This window comes from Hemiscyllium ocellatum, chromosome 11 (genome assembly GCF_020745735.1).
Source record: "Hemiscyllium ocellatum isolate sHemOce1 chromosome 11, sHemOce1.pat.X.cur, whole genome shotgun sequence".
NCBI classification, from domain to species: Eukaryota; Metazoa; Chordata; class Chondrichthyes; order Orectolobiformes; family Hemiscylliidae; genus Hemiscyllium; species Hemiscyllium ocellatum.
The window spans coordinates 33176120-33193663 of NC_083411.1; the positions used below are offsets into that span (position 1 = coordinate 33176120).

At 40.6% G+C, this 17544-nt stretch overlaps 1 protein-coding gene across 3 annotated transcripts in view; it reads right to left on the reverse strand.

Moving 5' to 3' along the window:
• tenm1 (teneurin transmembrane protein 1) overlaps window positions 1-17544 on the reverse strand; it is an 833960-nt gene that overhangs the window by 667400 nt on the left and 149016 nt on the right. The window contains exon 3 of one of the 3 annotated variants that reach the window (XM_060832117.1): window positions 14306-14323. The exons of the other annotated variants lie outside the window; for them this stretch is intronic. Coding sequence (XP_060688100.1) covers window positions 14306-14323 — 18 coding nt within the window. The remainder of the gene's footprint in view (window positions 1-14305; window positions 14324-17544) is intronic. 3 annotated transcript variants of the gene reach the window in all.

Consider the following 17544-nt stretch of genomic DNA (forward strand, 5'->3'; position numbering starts at 1 on the left):
ATTCCAGCATCTGCAGTTTTTTGTTGCTAACTGCGATCACATTAGGAGCACTGTGAGCAGTTTTGTTCCCTTTATTTAAGGAAAAATATTTTTGTATTGGAAGCAATTCAGAGAATGTTCTCTGGGATAATCTTTTGTACGGAAGGATTGTCTTATGAACAAAGATAAAATAGGCTGGCATACTACTGGCTGGAGTTGAGAACAATGAGAGATAATTTCATTGTAACATATGATTCCAAAGGGATTTTACAGGATAAAATAAATACTGAGAGGGTGTTTCCAGCATCAGTGTTCTTCATACTTCTCATTATAAGCTTTAGATCAATCTTTTCATTTTCTATGACTTCTCTTTGTTCCAAACATATGTCCAGTTATTTTCAAACATTGATTTTTGCTTCTTTTTGAAACACTAATAATACGAGAGAATATGACAATGCATCAATTATCTTTGGATTTTAAGATGATATTTGTTTTATTTTTGAAGTCCATATTTTGATGCCTCCTGTGTTAATATGCATGTAATCACATCCAGCAACCATCATCCCAGACTCCTCATTGTTGTCCTGCTGGTAGGTAAGACTAACTACAACTGGAAATATAATGATATCATGGTGTCATGTCCCAAGTGTCTGAGAAATCTCCCACTAATCATTTCTTCCTTCCCTCAACTGAAAGATCAATTCTGATCCATGTTGCAAATCACTGAAGGAAAACCTGCTAAGGGAATTTTTTTTTTCGCCAAAAACGGATACCCACGCAACTTTATCACCAGATGCCTAAGAGATAGACCGAGGAACGAGGACATGCCACAACCAAAAGGACTAGCCACTCTACCATACGTCAGGAGCGTCTCAGAACTGACAGCCAGACTACTGCGACCCTTAGGACTCATAACAGCACACAAGCCAACATCCACGCTCAGACAACAACTCACTAGAACAAAGGACCCAATACCCAGCATGAGCCAAACTAACGTAGTTTACAAAATACCATGCAAGGACTGCACAAAACACTATATAGGACAAACAGGAAGACAGCTAACAATCCGCATCCATGAACATCAGCTAGCCACAAAACGACACGACCAGCTATCTCTAGTAGCCATACACTCAGACAACCAGCAACATGAATTTGACTGGGAAAACACCACTATCATAGGACAAGCCAGACAGAGAACAGCCAGAGAATTCCTAGAAGCATGGCATTCATCCCCAAACTCCATCAACAGACACATTGACCTGGACACCATATACAAACCACTACAGCTGAAACTGACACCCGGAAACGGCAAGAACATCCATCAACAGACACATCGACCTGGACCCCACATACAAATCACTGCAGCTGAAACTGACACCCGGAAGCGGCAAGAACAAACCACTATAAATACCGGAAGAAACATCAAAGCAGCGCTTCACACGAGGCTCCAACAGCACTGATGATGTTCCTTAGCCAGGGAACGAAACGTTTGCAGCAAAAACTTCCAGCTCGGCGAGCAGAACCATAACAACTTCTAAGGGAAATTTTATTCATGATCATTCTGCTTGAAAACAGGTTTGATTCAAAGAACCATTAGTCTAGATTAGAGTGGTGGTGGAAAAGCACAGCAGGTCAGGCAGCATCCAAGGAGCAGGAAAATCGACATTTCAGGCAGAAGTCCTTAACCAGGAAGGGCTTTTGCCTGAAACATCGATTTTCCTGCTCCTCGGATGCTGCTGACCTGCTGTGCTCTTCCACCACCACTCTAATCTAGATTCTGATTTCCAGCATCTGCAGTCCTCACTTTTGCCTCAAAGAACCATTACCTCCACCATGGACATGGTAAGGAAGCAAGCTTCAAGTTCACAATTCAAATCAAACCCTGTGCTATTGGTACCAATCTAAACATGATGGCCGTCCAACCAACTGAACCAATCAAACACCAAAGGAGTCTTGTTCCTATGGCAACATACGCTTTTACATATATGTTATCATGGCAGAGGGCTATGGCAGAGGGTCTAATTTCTTTCCATCATCTGGCTGAGCAGGGATCTCCCTTTCTTCCATCGCTTGCCATCAGTATTTGTTGGAAACATGTTTCAAGTTGATCCTTAACCTGTTTGTCCACGTTCCTCACAGCACCAGGGACCCTGGTTCAATGCCTCAGGCAACTGTCAGTGCGGAGTTTGCATATTCTCCCCGTGTCTGCATGGGTTTCCTTCAGGTGCTCTGGTTTCGTCCCACAGTCCTACGATGTGCAGGTCAGGTGAATTGGCCATGCTAAATTGGCCATAGTGTCAAGTGCATCAGTTAGGGGTGAATATAGGATGGGAAGGTGGGTTACTCTTCGGAGGATCGGTGTGGACTTGTTAGGCCGAAGGGCCTATTTCTTTACTGTAGCGATTCTAATCTAATCACCTTCTTTGATCATCAATTCTTGTAGGTCTTGAAACTAAAGATTTTAGCTCAAAGGCAGGGAAGCTACCAATTTCCTACAAGATCTCCTTTTCTAAGGGAAAATGTGACTCCAAGTAGGGAGTCAATACCAAAATATATTGTGGAAAGTTACTGTGAATTAATGCGATTAACCTAAACTGCTAGTTATAATATTAGTTTCTCCCTAATCATGAACACCTCAAAAAGTTAGCGATTATGCTGACAAGTCATATATATTTACCAGTAACCCATATACTAATGCTTAATTTGAATTCAGAAAAATCCAGACTGCAGACTTCATCTCATCATTGTATAGACAATGGATCTGAACACCTGAGGAGAGGTGGCATCAAGATAGCACTGGACACCAAGCAGGTCCAACTAACTGGCGTTAATGAGAGTTATAAAAACAGAAAACTTGTTGATGGGCTCTTACCCGCTGTGAAGGAATATGACTGTTGCTGTTGGAAGCCAAACAATCACAGCATGAAAATATAATTTCAAGTGGTCCACAATAATGTAAGTTAACATCACCATATTTAGTTGTTGAATAAATGATCTATCCTTCATCATAAGACTAGATACAGGAATGGCCAATGTCAATTTCAATCCAGCATTTATTTTTGTGAATGAGGCAAGTTATACCAATACAAGGAGTATCAGTTTATGGAGTTAAATTCAGATAAATATGAAGTGTTACGTTTTGATAAGGTAAATCGAGGCACGACTTATACAGTTAAGGGTAGCACCTTGATGACAGATATAGGGTTGCAGGTGCACAGTTCTTTGAAAGTGGAGTCGCAGGTAAACAGGGTGGTGAAGAAAGCATTTGGCACATTACTTTGATTGCTCAGTGCATTAAGTATAAGAGTTGGGATGTTATGTTGCGGTTGTCCAGGTCATTAGTGAGGCCACTTTTAGAATACCATGTTAAATCTGGTCCCCTGCTTTGGGACAGATGTTGTTAAACTTGGAAGGGTTCAGAAAAGAATTACAAGGATGTTTTTACACAGACAGTGGTAAGGGCGTGGAATGCACAACCTGCTAATGTAGTCAACTCAGTCACATTAGGGCGATTTAAACAATCCTTAGAGCAGCACATGGATGATTTTGGGATAGTGTAGGGGGACGAGCTGAGAATAGTTCACAGGTCGGCGCAACATTGAGGGCCAATGGACCTGTTCTGCGCTGTATTGTTCGATGTTCTATGTTGTATGTTGCTGGGGTTGGAGAATTTGAGCAAAGGGAGAGGCTGAATAGGCTGGGGCTTTTTTTCCTGGGCATCAGAAGCTGAGAGTTATAAAATCATGAGGGGTATGATAGGATGAATAGCCAAGGTCTTTTTCCCAGGGTAGGGGAGTCCAAAACTAGAGGGCACAGTTTAAGGTGAGTGAGGAAAGAATTAGGGGGGTCTAAGGGGCAATCTTTTCATGCAGATGGTGGTGCATGTCTGGAATGAGCTGCCAGATGAAGTGGTGGATGCAGGTACAATCACAACATGTAAAAAGCATTTAGATGGGTTTATGAATAGGAAGGACTGAGAGGGATAAGGGCCAAATGTTGGCAAATGGGACGAGATCAGATTAAGATATCTGCTTGGCATGGACGAATTGAACTGAAAGGTTTATTTTCATGCTGTATGACTCGATGGCTCTATATAGAACAGGACCTATATCACATTCACACTTGAGCTGATGTTAGGATAAAATGACTGCAATAAACATGAAAAATCAGTCACCTTCTTTTGACTTTTCATGCTACAATCATCTCAGCTGCTAGCAATCAATACCATGGAAATTTCCACAGATCATAAGCTGAATTAGTCACATCAACCCATGGTTACAAAACGTAGAACAAGCATAGGGAACTGCAATGAGTAACTCAACATTTAACTATTCAAAGTGCCTCCACACTGTTTAAAAAGCTCAAGTAAACAATATGATGGAATGCTCATCACTTGTCTTAATAAACGTGGTTGCAATGTTACTTAAGAAGTTTGAAAATGATCAAGAACAGAGAAATCTGTTTAACCATCTTTTTATCAGCAACTTCTAACAGCAAACAGGGAAGTAGTAGAATTATTGTAGAAATAATTTCCAGTTCAGCAATAAATCATATTTCATTCTGTTTGGACATTTGTAACCTTTCATTCATTATCACTGGTTGGCATCTTCAGCCTCCTGACTCACAGACCACAATCTGTGAAGATTAGATTAGATTACCGACAGTATGGAGAAACAGACCCTTCGGCCCAAACATGTCCACACCGACCCTCCGAAGAGCAACCCACCCAGACCCATTCACCTACTCTCTGCTAATGCACCTAACACTATGGGCAATTTAGCATGGCCAATTCATCTCGCCAGCATATCTTTAGACTGTAGGAGGAAACTGGAGCACCGGACGAAACCCACACAGACATAGGGAGAATGTGCAAACTCCAAGCAGACAGACGCCCAAGACTGGAATTAAACCCGGATCCCTGGTGCTGTGAGGCAACAGTGCTCACCACTGAGCCACTGTGCTGCCCCAAACATACGTAACTGCATCTTCTCCACGATAACCCTCAACACTGTAGCCTCCCAACGATGCGTTCTCCACCCCCTACTCTCCTCCCTGTACACCCATGACTGTGTAGCCAAATTCCAAATAAATGCCAACTACAAGTTTACTGTCCATGCCACTGTGGTAGGACGGATGTCGAAAGATGCGGTGGGCTCGGACCTACGTCCTTTTGTAGAAATTGCCGGATGACTTGCCAGCAAGCCAAGTCCTCCCCACTGCACATCCCATGCTGGTTGTACTGCTTCCTCAATCCAATGATGCCTTCAAAGCCTGTCTTGACACACCAGCTATAGACACAAATGGCATTGCTGTGCGGAACATATCAGGTCCCATGCTTCACCTGTAAGAGAAGGGGGAGGGTATAATGGAAGAGCAGAGGCGGGTGGTCTTTCACCACAGTCAGACACCAGTGAGGCATGTCTGCAGGAGGCCTTCAGGGTCATGTCCTCACCCAAACTGTCTCAAATCGAACATTACCACCCCATCAGTCTACTGCCAATCATTAGCGGATATAAATAAAGGGTCATCAATGACAATAATCTGCTCAGTGATGCCCAGATTGGGTTCTGCCAGGGCCATTCAGCTCCTGACCTTGATTCAAACATGGACAGAAGAGCTGAATTCCAGAGGTGAGGAGGGGGTGATAGCTCTTTATACTGAGTATGGCGCCAAGGAGCCCTTGCAAAACTGGAATCAATGGGTACCAGGAGGCAAACTCTCTGCTGGTTGGAGTCATACCTGGCACAAAGGAAGACAGTTGTGGTTGTTGGAGGTCAGTCATCTTAGCTCCAGGACATCTCCGCAGGAGTTCCTCAGGATACTGTCCTGGCTCAACCATCTTCAGCTGACTCATCAATGACTCTCTTTCCAATATTCGGTCAGAACAAGTTCATAGCTCCTTGGAGTCTCAGCTAGCTAGGATAGTGAAGAAGGTGTTTGGTATGCTTTCCTTTATGGGTCAGAGCTTTGAGTATAGGAGTTGGGAGGTCATGGCGTGGCTGTATAGACATTGGTTAGGCCACTGTTAGAATATTATATGCAATTCTGGTCTACTTCCTGCAGGAAGGATGTTGTGAAACCTGAAAGTGTTCAGGAATGATTTATAAAGATGCTGCCTGGGTTGAAAGGTTTCAGCTGTAGGAGAGGCTGAATAGGTTGAGGCTGTTTCCCCTAGAATGTCAGAGGTTGAGGGGTGGCTTTTAGAGGTTTAAATAAAATCATGCGGGGCATGGATAGGGTAAATAGGCAACATATTTTCCCTGTGGTGGGGGGAGTCCAAAATTAAAGAGCATAAGTTTAGGGTGAGAGGGGACAGATTTAAAAGGAACTTGGGACAACTTTTTTCATGCAGAGAGTGGTGTGTGTATGGAATCGGTGAAGGCTGGTACATTACAACATTTAAAAGTGATCTGGATGGGTGCATGAATAGGAAGTGTTTCGAGGGATATGGGCCAAGTGCTAGCAACTGGGACTAGATTAATTTCGGATATCTGGACGGCATGGACGAGTTGGACTGAAGGATCTGTTTCTGTGCTCTAATTCTCTATAACTCTGAGTCAGAATACTGGAAAGAGTTAGAGGTCTTGGAGTCTTGGTGCAATGATAACAACCTCTGTCTCAATGTTGGCAAAACAAAGGAACTGATCATTGACTTCAGGAAGAAAGGAGGAGGACACGCCTGTCTGTATCAATGGAGCTGAGATGAATAGGGATCAAGAGCATCATTTTCCGAGGAGTAACAATAACCCACAATCTGTCCTGGACTTTCTGCATAGATACAATGGTCAAGATGACATAACAATGCCTGTTCTTCCTTACGTGGCTGAGGAAATTCAGCATGCCCATAAGAACCTCACCAACTTTTACAGAAGCACCACAGAAAGCATTCTATCCGGGTGCATCACGGCCTGGTATGGCAACTACTCTGCCTGGGACTGTAAGAAGCTACAGAAGGTTGTGTGCACAGCCCAGACCATCACAGAAGCCAACCTCCCACCCATGGACTCCACTTATACTTGTTGTTGCTGCAGAAAGGCTGCCAATATCAACAAAGACCTCACCCAACCAGTAGATATTCTCTGATAATCTCTTTTGTCAGGCACAAGATACAGAAGCTCGAACACACATACCAACAAGTTCAAGAACAGCTTCTTCCCTACTGTTATTAGACTTTAACTTCAAATTATATTGATCTTGCTAGTGTGGATCTTGCTTTGCTCACCTCATATACCTGTATGCCTTGCTCTGTCTGGCACCCTACAATCTGTATATCCTTGTTTGCTATGATCTGTCTACACTGCTTGCAAAACAAAGGTTTTCACTGTACTTAGGTACATGCGATTACAATAAATCAAATCAAATCTTGGAAATTCCTACATGATGCAACTGTGGGAGAACCACCACCACAAAACTGGATCAGTTCAAAGAGAAGGCTCAGTCTTGGACAACAAAAAATAGAGGATCATTATCGGACTCAAAACATCAACTCTGCTTTCTCTGCACAGATGCTGCTAGACCTGCTGAGTTTTGCCAGCAGTTTGTGGTTTTGTTCTAGATCTCCAGCATCCACAGTTCCTTGTTTTATTAAAGAAATAAACACAGCCTTGCATGCACCATTCCAATTCTAAGAATAAATAAAAATACATAACCAATAAAGTGAAAAATGTATTGTTGGCCTGTCAGAAATATTTGACATTGATAGGCATACACTTAATTGTTGTGGTTCTGTTCGCCGAGCCGGGAGTTTGTGTTGCAAACGTTTCATCCCCTTCCTAGGTGACATCCTCAGTGCTTGGGAGCCTCCTGTGAAGCGCTTCTGTGATGTTTCCTCCGGCATTTATAGTGGCTTGTCTCTGCCGCTTCTGGTTGTCAGTTCTTGCTGTCCGCTGCAGTGGCCGGTATATCGGGTCCAGGTCAATGTGTTTGTTGATAGAATCTATGGATGAGTGCCATGCCCTATAATAGTAGTGTTATTACTATTATAGGTTAAGCCAAACAGAGAACAGCCAGGGAATTCCTAGAGGCATGGCACTCATCCATAGATTCTATCAACAAACACATCGACCTGGACCCGATATACTGGCCACTGCAGCGGACAGCAAGAACTGACAACCGGAAGTGGCAGAGACAAGCCACTATAAATGCTAGAGGAAACATCACAGAAGCGTTTCACAGGAGGCTCCCAAGCACTGAGGATGTCACCTAGAAAGGGGATGAAACGTTTGCAACACAAACTTCCAGCTCGGCGAACAGAACCACAACAACGAGCACCCGAGCTACAAATCTTCTCCCAAACTTTAAATACACTTAATTGGCACTTATGTCATGCAAATATTACTTAACATTTGTCAGCCTGAATTTATCTATTGTTCAAATCTTGGAGATCTTTAATAACAGAAAAGTTATGAATGGGGCAGACTAATCCAGAATTATCAAGTGAACTGAACTATTCTTGATTATATTAGAATGTGTTATTAAAAATGTACAACACAGAACGAGGACATTCAGCTCAATAGGTTTATTCTTTAATTATCCGTATAAACCTCTCTCACCTCTCTTCACTCAACCACATCAATATATCATTCTATCTCTTTCCTCATCTAAACACAAAAAGCTAACATCCAAATTCAATGGGTAATAGGGAAGGCAAATGGAAAACTGGATTTTATTTCAAAACAAATGAAGTCTAAAGGTAGGGAGGTTTTTCTAAAACTATACAAGATACTAGTCAGACCACAACTGGAATAATGTGAACAGTTTTGGGCCCCTTTCCTAGGGAAAGATATACTGGCATTAGAGGCTGTGCAGAGATGGTTTACTCGGCTGACACTAGCTGTGAAGGGACTGTCTTATTAAGAAAAGGTGAATAGGTTGGGCCTGTACCCATCAGAATCTAGAAGAACAAGAGATGATTTTATTGAAACATATCAGATTCTTAGAGAACTTGACAGGATAGATGCGGAAAGCTTGTTTCCCTTTGCGGGCAAGATTTGGACTGGAGAACATAACCTTGCATCTTTAAGACAGAAATGCAGAAGAATACTTCTCTTAGAGGTGTGTTGATGCTAGGACATTAAGTGTTTTCAAAGCTGAGGTAGACTTTTAATCTGAAAAGGAATCAAGGGCTATGGAAAAAGGCAGGATGTTGGATTTGAGGTTTCATATGTCAGCCATGAGCTCAGTGAGAGGTAGAGCTGATTTGATGGGCTGAATAATCTACACCTGCTCCAATGTTTTATGATCTTATGGTCTTATCTAGTTTCTCCTTGAACATACCTTTGCTTTCATTGCAACTATACTCAAAGTCAGCAATATCCACATCCTATTTCTTCAGTAAAGAAATATTTCCTGAATTCCATTTGATTCTCCAGAACTTGATGTATTCATGACTATTTTAGCTGACTAAGTTTAAATGCAGAAGATCCATGCTTTGGCTGACAAATGGCAAATAACATTCATGTCACATAGATACCAAGTAATGGTACCTATGCTCCAACATGATACAATCTAACTATTATCCTTTGACATTCAATGTCATTAACATAATTGAATTCCTCTCCTATGTACATACTGGAGTTTACTAAACTGAACTAACCACACAACTAACACAAGAGCAGGCTAGAGTCTAGGAATCCTACAGTGAGTAACATGTCATCTGAATCCCCAAAGCCTGTCCACATTACAAGATACTAGTCAGATATGAGACGGAAAATCCCCAACAGCCTGGATGAATGTAGCTCCAATAACGCTCAAATCACCATTGAGAGCAAAGCAGCCACTCGATTGGCACCTGTTACAGGAACATTCACTCCCTCCAGAATGACACTCAGTAGCAATAATGTTTACAATCTACAACTTGCACAGAAATTCCCCAAACTCCTTCAACTGCAAATTCCAAATACATGGTCTTTACTATGTAGAAAGACAAGGGATGTGGATATGTGGGAACAGTACCACCTACAAACTCTTCTCCTAGTCACTTGCCATCGCGACTTAGAAATTAATCACTGTTCCTTCAATATTGCTGGATCAACTCCTTCCCTAACAGCATTGTGGTAATAACTAGGCTAGATGGCTGCAGGGGTTTAAAGCAGTTGAGTAATACCTTTTCCAGAGCAATTAGGGTAGGAGCAATAAATGCTGGTTCAATCATCGAGGGCCACATCCGTGAATAAATAAAAACAAATTTGTCTACCCTATTTCTCTTTTTTTCTCTGTTATTTCTTGAAGTAAGTCAGTTAGCCTTGTCAAGCATGAAATTCCCCTTTTGTATTCATGCAGAGAACTCCAAATATTTTCAGTTTCTAGCTATGTTTCTAATATATCTTTGATTAAAGTTCTATATTGATCTTACTACCAAGTTTAAGGTTATTGGTCTATAGTTTCTTTGATTTACTCACTTTATGGATGGGTATCACAACGTACCCACTAAATCTCTGTCACCGTTAACTTTTTAGATGATTTGTTTTCTGTATGTAATAGATGTAATCTTACAGAACTCCTCCAATAATGATAGCCCTCTAACACCTATGATCTCATTCATAATCACAATGATACCAGTTGTTGGACTGTTTTAATTTTATTGCTGTTGACTGTAATATTGTTTATGCTTTGAAGTGGTCATTAGTTGAATGCCATCCTTATATAAGCCTGTGTACTATTCTCTCTCTTGTGTGTACACATGGGAAGACTGTAGCTTGAAAACAAGTACCAATCATGGCTTCAAGAGTTGTCCATATTAATTTCATTTGCTTAGCCAACACTATCATTGCTCTGAAATAGTCTTGTATAAATAAACTGTGTTGGGAAATGATCAGGGTAATTATGAAACTGTCAAAAAAATCCAATAATTCAATGATGACTTCAAAACACACAGCCTTTTATGGCACCATTAAATTGTCATGGTAAATAAACTCACAATCCCCTTGATAGTTCTGTTAACAGGACCTGCTGAGCTGAATCCGCTGTTGGGTTGTGGAACTTAGTGAAATATTCATAATTGAATAATTTTGCATAGCTGAGTAAATAAAACCTCCAGAGTTGAAAACATTTGAAGCATTTGAAAGTCCTCAGCCATCTGTTGAAGCTGTAAAACAACAGAATACATATCTAAGCACTCCATTAAATACCTTCACCATTTCTTCAATCTTAAAAGTGGGAGAAATGATGTCTGAGCTTTCAAACAGTGATCTTACACATTTGCTCATGCTTAAAATCAAAGGAATTCATGTCTGAGTTTACAATCAAACACTCAGCCACTCGTTCAAACCTAAAGGCTAGGGAAACAGAGGTGTGAGTTGTTTTTCATTTAAAATATTGAATCACAGGGGACAACTGGCACAGTCAAATCTGAATATCACAATCATAGAGTCAGAGAGATGTACAGCATGGTGGTATGGACTAGGCCAGACCCCTCAAAATTCTTTCAAGTAGGTAGCCCAGACTGTAATATTGCTATTTGTTTAGGTAGGTGAATAGTGGATATTCCTGGAGTAAATTAGTTGGGTCGTCTGCCAAGTTTTAAACAAACAACATTTATTTACAACGTTATGGAATGAAACACAAAGAACAGAAAACAGAGTACCAGATAACTTATCCTATCCAAACCTGACTTAATGATGGTGTTCCGAAAATGCAAACAGTAAATAATGGCACAGGCAACTTACAGTTTGAAATCATAAATGCAAAAGAACAGAGGTCTTTTTAAATCTTTCCCCACTCACCCTAAACTTATGCCCTCTAATTCTGGACTCCCCCAACCCAGGGAAATGACTTTGTCTATCTACCCTATTCATGCCCCTCATGATTTTGTAAATCTCTAAATGGTCACTTGTCAGCCTCCAATGCTCCTGGTAAAACAGCCCCAGCCTGTTCAGCTTTTCCCATAGCTCAAATACTCCAACTCTGGAAACATACTTGTACATCCTTTCCGAACCTTTTCAAGTTTTACAACATCCTTCTTATAGCAGAGAGACCAGAATTGTACACAATATTGCAAAAGTGTCCAAAGCAATGTCCTGTACAACCACAAGATGACATTTTAACTCCTGTACTCAATGTTCTGACCAATAAAGGAAAGCATACTAAATGCTTTCTTCACTATCCTATCTACCTGAGGCTCCACTTCCAAGGAACAATGAACCTGCATTCCAAAGTCTCTGTTCAGCAACACTCACCAAGGACCTTACCATTAAGTGTATAGGTCCTGTCCTGATTTGCCTTTCTAAAATGCAGCACCTCACATTTATCTAAATTAAACTCCATCTGCCACTCCTTGACCCATTGGCCCGTCTGATCAAGATCCCATTGTACTCTGAGGTAGCCTTCCTCGCAGACCACTACAACTCCAATTTTGGTGTCATCTGCAAACTTAGTGACTATACCTCTTATGTTCACATTCAAATCATTTATATAAATGACGAAATGCAGTGGACCCAGCACCAATCCTTATGGCACACAATTGTCACAGACCTCCAGTCTGAAAAGCAACCCTCCACTACATCTTCTGTCTTCTACCTTTGTATCAGTTCTGCATCCAAATGGCTAGTTCTCCCTGTATTCCATGAGGCCTCACTTTGCTAACCAGTCTACCATGAGGAACCTTGTTGAATGCCTTACTAAAGTCCATACAGATCACGCCCACCCTCATCAATCCTCTTCATTAATTATTCAAAAAAAACTCAATCAAGTTCGTGAGACATGATTTCCCATCCACAAAGCCATGTTGACTATCCCTAACCAGTCCTTGCCTTTTCCAAATATATGTAAATCCTGTCCCTCAGGATTCCCACCAACAACTTGCCCACCACCGATATCAGTCTCACCGGTCTATAGTTCCATAGCTTTGCCTTACCACCTTTCTTAAATAGTGGCACCATGTTATCCAACCTTTCACTATTGTTCAAACCAAGAAAGACTTTATCTATTGGATTATGAACTCTTTGGCTTTTGGACACTTTGCCACTCTCATAGGACAATTTAATAGTTATTTGCATTTAAAGAGTAATGCCTCACTTCTCTCACTGTAGTAAAAGTGAAAAAAATACAGCATAATATATCCAGCATTTGCCAATATCTTTTCAGCTTGAGTGTCTTATTCACCAGGGAATTCCAATTCTCTGATGTTCTTTTGAAGCTACAGTATTTATATGCTGAACCCAGTTAAGTCTCCAACGTGCTATTTGTTTGGATAAAGCAATGGTGACACCATTGAGGATCAATGCATAATGGTTAGATTCTCTCTTGTTAGAGATAGTCATTGTTTGGCACTTGTGCTGGTACAAATGTTAATTACCAATTTGTCACTCAAAGCCTGATTGCTGTCCAGGAATTATTGCACACAAACATGGATTGTTACAGTATGAGATAGTTTTGATTGGGACTGTCTACTCAGCAATCTTCAGCAAACATCTTGAAATCTGAAATTTTGGATGTAAGGAAATTTTTTGATGAAGCAACTGACAGTGGATCAACTGAGGAAATTCCCTGAGGAACCCCTTTTCTGAGGGCTCAAGGAAGTTCTTGGAACTCTGGGAGTGGGGTTAGTTAAAAAAAGGCTGTATGTCCCTAATAATTTAGTGCAATTGACAGTGTAATTGGGAAAGCCCACAGACAGTATTTGTTAGATATAACTTATCAAGCTTAGAGCTCAGGGAAAAGTTCAGGGGTGATTTTAGCATTGTGAAGGAAGCTGTTGATGAAGAACTGACGTTACACTCATGAATGAATGCAGCAGTGTAATTTTAGAGTTAAAACAATTATAGATTCAGGAAAGCATGATGATTGACTAGAATTGGAGCAGTTATTAAGGGAGTTCATGCAAAATGTCTTTTGAGAGTGGACTTCAAGGCTGGAACAACAGAAGTCAACCATTGTGAAGCTTAATGAGGTTTTATTATTCACTGTGTCATTAATGCTTGGGGAATTGCTAAGGAGTCCTTTTAATGTGGTGATTGCAGATGTTAATTCTTGGGATCAGAAATACAATGTGCATGTATTGTACACCAGAATACTGTTCTCATGTTGTACATTTTATGGCTGTTGTTCAAAATGGTGGAATCACATGGCTTTATTCACATAGTAAATCCCCTGAGTCCCATGGCTTTTTTAACTTGGTAAGTTCCAATTTAGTCAATTTTAACAATTAAAAAATCAGCCCTGAGTCAGATCATAATATTTATTATAGTAATCATGGTCCAGGATATTAATGGATAGAATGAATCTGAGGCAGTCTGGATTATTGAAGGATAAAGGGTTCATGGCAACTGCCAGAAAAACTAGAACATAAATGAAGGAATCCATTGATGTGGTTGCAACTCAGTTGAACTTGGAGAGAATGGGAGCCCTTTCTGTTGATGGATCTGACTGGCTAACTCCTTACTTTGATGATCATTTGAGCACAATTGATGTGTCCTGCACTGAGGAATCCAGTAATGGTGGCAAAGCTCAATGCTGTCTGTCCCTGTACGATGTTAACTGTAGTAAAATGAAAGTCCTGATCAGCTTTGGTGAAGAGAGCATGAGTAACTTAACTTGGTCTTAGATCAAACTCTAAACAAACCATAAAATATTGAAGTGAAAACAAGGTCTGAGAAACAGCAAGTGCTGAAATAGTCGGCAGTTCCGGCAATTGAGGAACAACATTTTCCACAGGAAGGACAGTCTTAACAGCAGATAGCATAGAAGAGGAAAGAGGGACAGGAAGAACATGGAGACCAGACACCACAGGCTTTATCCAGAAGTTGGAGTAACCCAGAGAAGACTAATAGCAAATATCGCAGGAGACTGAGAGACTGCAAGTAGATGATTACTGATGTCTGTGATCTGATGTCAGTGGCCCTTGCTTGTCTGAGTTGCCAGCTGCTGTTAGTCATAGTTAAAGTCACTGCACACTTGTATTTCTTCATTTCTAGTTCAACTCAAAGATCATCTGTAAGCCTTAGTCACATCTCACAAGCAGCTGCACATCTCTGCTCTGCCCCACTCCTGTTGACTTCAAGGAGACTGAAATTTTTTTTCCAATGTTTCAGGTCATGAAAGGCCATGTGAAATATTGCCTCTATTTCCTTCTCCACTGATGTTGCCGGAACTGCCGACTCTTTCAGCACTTGTTGTTTTTCAGATCTTGTTTTCACTTCAATATTTTATGGTTTGTTTAGAGTTTGAACTAAGACCAAGTTAAGAGAGGAAGTTAATTGCTTTCCCTGAAGAGACTGCTAATTGTATCTAATCGTACAATTAGCAGCTCCTGCAAAGACAAGAATGAGAAAGATTACAATCAACAGGCATAATAGGAAGTCAAGTGAATTCGAATTGACCTTGACACCAAGCTCACTTGGCCATTTCAAGTGACAGATCCCATGACTTTAATTTTCTGAGACACAAAACATTTGGAATGTTTATCATATTTATACATCTGATGGCCGTGCATCATCCATAAGTTCCAAATATTTACAGCGTTTAAACAATGATAAACATAAAGTGGCTCATTGAGGTGCAACAAAAGCTAAATAATAGCATATTTCTACTTCCAACATCAGCATTGGCCAATTAAAGTTGAACTGGCACACCCTTATGCAAAAACAAGTTATTGAAAATGACAAAAATGTAACAAGCATTACCATAGTTCTACTTACAGTATAATTGGCGTGTTCTCAGCAACTTAAAATCACTGCAGGCGGCAAGAAAATATGAATCTTAATGCGACCCTTGATGGTAGAGAATGGTGGAACTGGACCATGGCTTCTGAGCTAATTTGTCAAATACTTCAATCAGTAAACAGATTACTGAACAGTAGTAATGACTTCCATGGTGTTTGATAACAATCCATAATTACTTGTAGTTAAAGGTTTAACCATCTTTGGAAGTCATGACAAGTAATGAACATTGTCAAATCTGCTGCACAAAATACAAATGAGAACTGGCGAATGTCAACTTTAGATGGAAATTGATTGCTGATCATCCATTAAGTCCCTATAATTTGTCTCTGTGATGAACAACTCGTTTAAAGCAGGACAGTTTATAATACATTTTTAAACTTTGATCACGACAAAGAAAATGTAATCATGTGTTTCCTAAACTCAAAGCTGGTGGACACAGACCTGCAAGAACACAGACGTGGGATACTTCCTTTTAATTGAGTAGCTTAATTGCTCTTTTACAACTGGTACAAACAGAACACATATTCTTAGTCGATTGGGCAGCAAAACAAGCACAGCCACTTTCTATCAAAGAAACTTGATAGGCTGCCTCAGCTAAAATTGATAAATCATGAGGACTGGAAAGAAACAGAAACATAGAAGATAGAAGCAGGAGTCAGCCTTTTGACCCCTTGAGCCTGGACTGTCATTCAATATGATTATGGCTGATCCTCTATTTCAACACTATACCTCTGCTCTCTCCTCATATCCTTTGATACCCTTAGCTTTTAGAAATCTCATTCTTTCTTAAAAAATATTCACTTTGTCTCCACAGCTTTCCATGGTAGAGAATTCTGCAGGTTCACGACATTCTCAGTGAAGAAATTTCTCCTCATCTGAGACTGAATACCTGGTTTGTCTTACGAGGATAGGTGAGTCAGGTAGAAGCTTGTTTCCTCTGCAGTTTAAGAACATGAGAGGTGGCTAAATTAAAGTGTATAATACAATGGTCTTAACAAGGTGAATGTGGAAAATATGTTTCCTATTGTGCATGAGTCTTGAAGAGGATGATGCTTTAAAATCAGGGATCACCCATTTAACAGAATCATTGATGTGTTATGCTGTAAAAGGTCATTCAACAGCAAGGCAGATATCTTCACTTAACATTCTAGTTACATTCTCTAGAATCACAACTATATATGAAATTACTTTAAGCAAATTATCTGCTCCCATAGGAATCAATGCTAAAATTGGAGTTAGATTATTTTGGAAATTTCTCATTGTGTATAATTAAAGTGTCAGTTGAAATACTGTACTGAACGTTTATAGTTCTGTGCATTCCCAGCTGAAATAATTTGCAGAATGCGTTAAATTGCTGACCAAAAAAGTATTGTTGCATAACATACAACAATGTGGCCAGGGATGGAGGGTTTGAGCTATAGGAAGAAGCTGAACAGGCTAGGGTTATTTTACCAGGTGCATCAGAGTCTGAGAGGTGACCTTGCAGAGGTTTATAAAATCATGAGGGGCATGGATAGGGTGAATGGATAAGGTCTTTTCCCTAGGCTGGGGGAGTCAAAAATGAGAGGGCATAGGTTTGAACTGAGAAGGGAAATACTTTAAAAGGGTCCTAAGGGGCAACTTTTTCACACAGATGGTGGTGCATGCATGGAATGAGCTGCCAGTGGAAGTGGTGCAGGTTGGTACAATTTCAATATGTAAAAAGCATCTAGATGGATATATGAATAGGAAGGCTTCAGAGGGATATAGGCCAAATGCTGGCAAATGACACTAGATTAATTTAGGATAACTGGCTGGCATGGACGTGTTGGACTGGAGGGTTTGTTTCCATGCTGTACAACTCTAAGAGTCTTGAGTCTGGGTCAAAATTAATGCCAGATGATATCTCTAAAATGTGTGATCCAAA